This window comes from Lipotes vexillifer, unplaced genomic scaffold (genome assembly GCF_000442215.2).
Source record: "Lipotes vexillifer unplaced genomic scaffold, Lipotes_vexillifer_v1.1 scaffold554, whole genome shotgun sequence".
In the NCBI taxonomy this organism is placed as follows: domain Eukaryota; kingdom Metazoa; phylum Chordata; class Mammalia; order Artiodactyla; family Lipotidae; genus Lipotes; species Lipotes vexillifer.
The window spans coordinates 177,778-184,971 of NW_006794635.1; the positions used below are offsets into that span (position 1 = coordinate 177,778).

The 7,194-nt window shown below is 40.4% G+C and overlaps 1 protein-coding gene across 1 annotated transcript in view; it reads left to right on the top strand.

Annotated features, from left to right (window-relative positions):
• Positions 1-7,194, top strand: part of AKIRIN2 (akirin 2) — a gene marked incomplete at its 5' end in the record, with an annotated part of 207,608 nt that overhangs the window by 177,169 nt on the left and 23,245 nt on the right. The window contains one exon of the mRNA XM_007467331.1: positions 6,765-6,928. Coding sequence (XP_007467393.1) covers positions 6,765-6,928 — 164 coding nt within the window. The remainder of the gene's footprint in view (positions 1-6,764; positions 6,929-7,194) is intronic.

Here is a 7,194-nt window from a genome sequence, read left to right on the forward strand (position 1 = left end):
ATTCATCCAAGTGAGCATTTTTAGATTGCCTGGACCCCCTTCTTTTATTCTGTTTTTCTCTCTATCACAGGGGCCACGTCTTAGTTATCTTAGTTTCACTGTGGCTTCACGGAGGGCCCGGCACACACCTGAGGACCATGGCATAGTGTTTTTAGCACACCTGCCAGGGAGAAGCTAAGTGAACTAGAGCAGAGCTTCTCAAATTTAATGTGCCCGTGAATCACCTGGGGGAGCTTGTTAAAATGCAGATTTTCATGCAGTAGTAGCTCCAGGTGTGTGCCCAGGTGACACCAAAACTTCTCATCCTTGGGCCACATTTTAAGCAGCAAGCAACCAAGAGGAATGAAAGGAACCTGAACTTCTATTTAGCTGCTTCTCAGCAAATGAAGAAGATGTGGTTAGTATTATTTAGGAATGATTTTTAGGGATCTGTAGCTAGCTGTTTTGGAGACATGATGAAAGATCTTCTTAGGAAAGGAAAATAAGTCACGTAGGCCACACATGAGTCCATAATACTCCCTGGGGTCTCACAATTGCCTTAGAACAGAAACATGATACCACAACAATCAATCATCTCAAAGCTTGGTACTCAAGGATCAGATTCCATGGGGAAACAAGACACAGTGAAGCAGTCATAGGATACATTCTTCTGTGTCTTCTGGAACACACGCTCACACTGTTCTTAAAAAGAACACTTTTTTTTGATTGACCACTTGCCACTTATTTCCATTATGATGCTTTGTAAAATTTAAATTAATCCGTCTCTTTCTCTCCAGGTTTCTTCACTGCCCTAGTCAACAGTGTGGTGTACAAGAACACACATTTGGGATCTCACACACTTGGGTGATAGTCCCAACTCTGACCCATTTAAGACAGTGTGACCTTAGACATGAGCCACACGTTCAAGAGTAAAATGGGATTAACACTACTGCCTTAAATTTTTATTTAGGATGAACTGAGAAAGCACCTGGGCCAATGGTGGGACCCCTGTAAATACTTTTATTCCCCCAAATATTGCCAACCTAGGCTCTAACTCACGTTTCTAAGTGAGATTAAAGTGTGGTACACCCTGTAACTCAACAACACCAATTTGGAACCTAGATCTTGTCTAGTTCCTTCCTAGTGGCAGGGGATAGAGGAGAGGGGAGAGGTTGTCTCAGAAACTAGACCCCAGCAGCTGTGATTGGCCTCTGTGCAGAATAATGGACAAGAAAATACTCTATATTCTTTCACTACTTCCAGCTTGGGGAAATTTTGTAGTTTGACTTAGCATGATGATAACAGCCATCACTCACTAAGGGTTTACTATGTGCTAAGCACTGTTTTGGGATGTATGGGCTTTTAATTTTCCGATTGATGATAACTGAGATGACATTATTTCCATAAAATTATATTTTATTTTTCAAATAATTACGATAAAGGGGATTCTTGTAAAAGTATCTTCAGACAATCATATAAAGTAGGAAGTAAGCTTCTTCAAGGGTGGGAACTATGTCTTGTTCATCTGGTTCCCACAGACCGTGTTCCACTGCTCAGAGCAAATCCTGTTAAGAGTGCAGATTATCTCCTTTCACATGGGGATGATTTCTTGGACTAATCAGACCACAAAGAATAGCTAACTGTGGGACACAACTTTCAGATGAAATCTAGCAGTTTCTTGGGCATCCAGTGAAGCCCTTGATATAGGCCAGGAGGGCTGCAAGTGACCAGTCATTGGTCCCAGATTGATGCTTGTTATCAGTGTGTGGGGTTGGAAAAGCTGCTCCTGGGAGGAAGAGTGGGGCCTGTTTCTTCATTTCCTTTACACCACACACCTGACTGCCCCGTATAACAACGGGCTTGCCGAGGAAGCCAAAAATATCAGGGAAGCGTAGGCATCATCTCATTCTCTTGAAAAGCCACATCAGGGAAGTTACACGGTGGCATCACGGAAGCCCAGGAAAACAGGCACAAGAGGGCATGGGAGCCCGACACGGACAGTGACACCACCTCTGAGTCAGGCTTGGACTCAAGCAAGACAACAGAACTGACACCTGCAGGAGAAGGTGTGAAGGAACTCTAAAACTATACAATCAGGTGGGGCTAGGGACAACCTTCAGGGCTCTCCAATGGGGAGATGGTGTGTTAAGCTTTTCACTCCTCATCTAATGCTAAGTCTTTATTTTACGCCTGGCACTCTGCAAAGACTAGAACATGCATGGTTCAAAGTATATCACATTAATTAACTTTCCAGACAACTGAAAGTTTTGATTTTCTTAAGCTTAAATACTATCGATGAAAAGTTTTCTAATATCGTATTAGTTACACAGTTTTTGAACTGTATACTAAGCGCAGTTTACTTATGACTTTGGTGTCCCTGTCTTATTTAGGGTTGCCAGATAAAAATACTGGATACCCAGTAAAACTAGAGTTTCAGATAAACACAGGCAATGTTTGAGACATACTTGTACTAACAAATTATTCCTTATTTATAAAATTCAAATTGAACTGGCATCTTATATTTTTATTTGTTAATCTGGCAACCCTACCCTTATTATATGGTGATGTAATAATACAGTAATGCCTCAGGTGTCATTGGGCTGATTGTACTGACACTTCAGTGGTTCCAGGCTGTTGTGCTTTTTGAATTTTGTAGTTATTTTTTACAGTCTCTTTCTTTGCTCTCCAATGATTGTATTGCTTGTTGTAGTCAGCATATATATAGCATCTTCAATTCCCTTTTCCCTCTTCTTTATTCTTCTAATTGGTTTGGGCTGAGAAATAAGATCCCTAAACATGGTTGGCTTCTCTGTAAAGAGTAAACAGTTTCTGTAAGGATACAGGTCCTTGAGGGCACATACTTGAGCAAAGTATGAAAATTTTTTTGAAAACGACTTCATAAAAAATTATTTTGACTGTCCAGAGACTATCCTGTGGTTTCTCTTGAAGTCCCTCAGGATAAGTGAATCATGCTTATTTCCTAGAGTGCACTGTTCTTTATAGAGTACTATACAAGTCGAAATCAGCCTCTGATGGAGAGGTTAAAGCTAAATATAAGAGAATTTGCAGTTGCCTGCACAACAGGATTTTGGATGCTGTTTCTGAAAATTCTTTAGAAAGAGTCAGATAGACACTGATTTGGCTTGAGTAGTTCACCAGTAACCATACCTCGAGGCTGGGGACTAGACTAGGTGACCTCCAGAAATCATGCACAGATATATGGTTTTGATGACTCTATGGTCTATCCAGTCAACTCAAAATAATGACCACAAGCAAAATAATGAAACCAAAGTTCAAAAGGGCCAATGAAAAATAGTATCTAGTATTCCAGACACAGTGCTTCTCAGAGACTCCAGCAAGCCTGCAAGATGTTATGTGGAATTACAAGGTTTATTCTTCCCTACTGCGCTCATTTACACAATGATTAAACTTTTTTTTTGCCCTCAGCAATGCTTGCTCTGAATATAGATTTGAAGTGACTCCTGAATTAGAATGGCTATACTTAATGCTGAACCTACCGATTACTCAAACTCAACATGCAAAGTCAGCAAACACCTGTCCCCACCTTACATATTTGCATTTACCTATATTTGACGTCAGAAAAATTGTTTGAAAATGATTTATGGTACAAAGACGATCTTCAGGCTCAAGATTATGAGATTTTTGTGTCATCCAGTGATGTATACTTTTATTGGCTTTAGTCAAAGAATGACTCACCAGAATCAGATCCTGGGGAATATTTTGGGAGGTGTTAGAAAAGTCTAATACCAAGCATAGACCAGCAACTTGGTAAAGCAGTTTGATTTCTTCAGAGATTGTACAAATCAGAAAATACTTGCTGGATTGTCACAAAGCTATTCTAAATATTTCAAGCCTTTAAAACTTGTCATGGGCCTTTTAGTCCCAACAAGAGCAATTCTGGTCTGTGTGGGTCACTGGAGACTTTAGCTGTACTATATATTTAGATTCATGTGGCCTGATTCAACTTATTAATGCGTTAAATATAGTTCTCCTTGCCTCTAGAAGTGAATAAAAATTCACTTCTAAACTTGTTAAGACTTAAGGTGATGTTAAGATTTATGGCCTTTCAAGTATTATTTTTATTTTTAATTTTAGTCTAAGAAATGTTTTTAGGGGTTTTTTTCCTTCAACAGTTTTCTTCTACCCCAAAAGTGTTGCTTTTATATTTTAGTAGGTATCTATCTCAAGGGACAAGTATAATGTGGACTACTGGGAGAATAGGGTGATTAAAAAATGTTTGAGAAACATTCAATGGGTATTTGTTGAAGTGTGCAAGGTACTAGACTATTGGCAAGGCACTAATACAGTGGTGGCAGAGGCAGAGTCATGAGCAGAGAATTGCAGTATTACAATGTGAGAAGGGTAATGATGATGCACAGATAGGTGTTTCTTTTTCTGTGAATCTATAAAATGAATTCAGCCTTGACATGTTCCGGGAAGGTTGAGTCTTAAAGTAGTCAGGCAACAAGTATGGAAGAGAACCTGGGCGAAGACACAGAGGTGAATCAGAGAGTTTTCCTCTTGTTCCTGTAAGCTTCTTAGCAGGCTCCTGAGCCACTGATAGAAAGGAAGGCTGCCCCAGCCCTGTCACTGTTTAATCATAACAGAGAGCCTTTTGCAGATATACAGTGCAGCAATGATTGCAAGGGTAGTTATTATGACTAAAATGTCAGGTTTACCAGATATCTCCTGCCACCTTTACACACAACTCTTTCCTCATTTTCCAGGCAACTGGGTGTAACTCAAATAACCACCACCCCTTTATTAATTTCCTAATATCAGAGTATCACAAACTGGGTGGCTTAAACAATACAATTTTATTGTCTCACTGTCTGGAGACTAGAACACTGAGATCAAGATACTAACAGGGTTAGTTCCTTCTGAGGACTGTGAGGAAGGGTCTGTTCCGTGCCCCTCTCCTAGCTTCTGATGGCTTGCTGACAATCTTTGGCTTTCTTTGGTTTGTAGATGCATCACCTAGGTTTCTGCCTTCATGTGCGCATGGTGTTCTACCCATCTGTGTCCCCAAATCCCCTTTTTGTAAGGACACCAGTCATATTGGATTAGGGGCCCACCCTATTCCAGTATGACCTCATCTTAACTAATTATATCTGAAATGATCCTATTTCCAAATATGGTCATATTCTGAGATACCTGAGATTAGCACTTCAACATATAAATTTTGAGGAGACACAATTTGACTCATAACATTCCTTTTCCAAAGTAAGCTCTATAATTTAAGGTTAAATCTTAATTTCAGAAAATATTTACCAGGAACATAAATGCTTTGTTGCTTGTTTTCCATTGGTCAACATAGCTTTTCCTACTCATTTACATAAAATATGTATAGTCTGTTATTTTCACCATATCATAGATTTCAAGGAGTGTTCAGAATTTAGTAAAAATTTACTTATTAGGTGTCAGTTCAGCTGCTGTTTCATTAAATGCTGATCTTTTTCCAAAGATACTTTCCGAACAGTATAATATGTTAAAATTAGCACAACTTAGTTGTTGACACAGGCAGTGTGATCAGCACTGCTGATCTTTGAAGGGTTGAACAGTTCTATAAAACAAGAATATATTAAACTACTGTCCAAAAATGGTGTAAAGAATAATAGACAAAATGGTACAAAATAGTACATCTTTTAGTTACTGAATAAATGACAGGAATAAATAAGCATTGAAAGCCAGTATTTGATACTCATGATCATTTGATAATATGGCATTCACATAGATAACTAGTTTTGTATTGGACTGGTGATAGCTTCCATAGGCAAAGGACCAATGACAGTTTTTCACATAAATAACTTTATTAATCCTGTATTTGATTTTTATTTTAGGTACCTGATTAGAAGTATAACTTTTAGAAAAAAACTTTTTTTCTCTGCTTACAAAATGGGTCCAATATCTACTCTCCAGACATTTCATCGTGTCTTTGGATTTAATATTTACCATTCACAAGATATACACCAGTACTCAACAGAGATAGTGCAATTTCTGATATCACCAACTTTTTATCCAAAGCAAAACTATTTGGTTCTGTACGTCGTTCAAATCCTATTCATTTACAGGGTAAACCTGGCTTTGCAGAATTTAGTAGGTGGATGCAAGCAGCTACCTGGGAAGGGCAAAGCATGGAGTTCAATCAAGGTTCCTGTAACCTGATACTATTACTGTTGTTCTCTCTTGCAGTCTTAAATAGGTTCCAAAATCTTATCACTTCCTAGCCCGTCGTTGTGACAGGTTTTGTTTTTGGCACTCTTATTACCGAAATTAGTCAGTCTTGAACTTCTAGGTTGACTTAGTTTTCTTTTTCCCGGTTGTTAAATCACTGTGGGAGAGGTACCAGGACAACTATGTCCTGAATTTTAAAGGCTTTTTTTTTTTTTTTTTTTTTTTTTCTCACTTGGTTGTTAAACTCAGTTATATTAATGTCAAATATTCTAATCCTCCCTCAGGATACTCTGTCAAATTTGAGTTTTTGAATCTTATATAGCTTTTCAATTCTTTATTCTCCAATTTTATAAGTTTTTTTTTTTTTTTTTTTTTTTTTTGAGACTGCTTTCCGCACTGGTTGACTTTCTTCTCTCCCACTCTCTCTGAGCGTTTTCTTTTTTCTCTTTCGCTCTGTTCCTTTTACACTCAAGCTGTGTAGGGGGATTTAAATTCCAATTCGGAACTCGGAATCGCGCGCCTTGAATGACGGGAGTCGTAGTTTCCATGACACCTCCCTAATCGCTTTTCACGCCGATTCCTCCCGACAGTGAAAAACTACAACTCCCAAGAACGCACCACGGGGGTGGCCAGCCGCCCATGCGCACGCGCCCTGAGGCCGCAGGATTTGAATCGGCGGCGTTGTTATTGACGCCATATTGGGGCCGGCGGCGGGTGGAAGAGTCGTACTGTGGAGAGGGAAGCGGCTGGACGTGTTCGGTGGCGCTCCTGCCGCCGCCGCCACCGCCACCGCCACCTCTCAATCCCGCCGCATCGACCGACGCTCTCTAGCTTCTGACGCTGCTTGGGGGTCTTAGGAGCTGCGTTGCAGCCTCACACCTCACGGGGCTGGTTTAGACTTCTGAGGGAGCCGGTCTCCGCGCAGGAGCGCCTCAGGCGCGGCGCAAAGCCCGAACGGACGGCGGGGGCGGCCGGAGCCTCTCCCGGGGGAGCCGTGCCTGAGGAGGCGGAAGAGCCCCC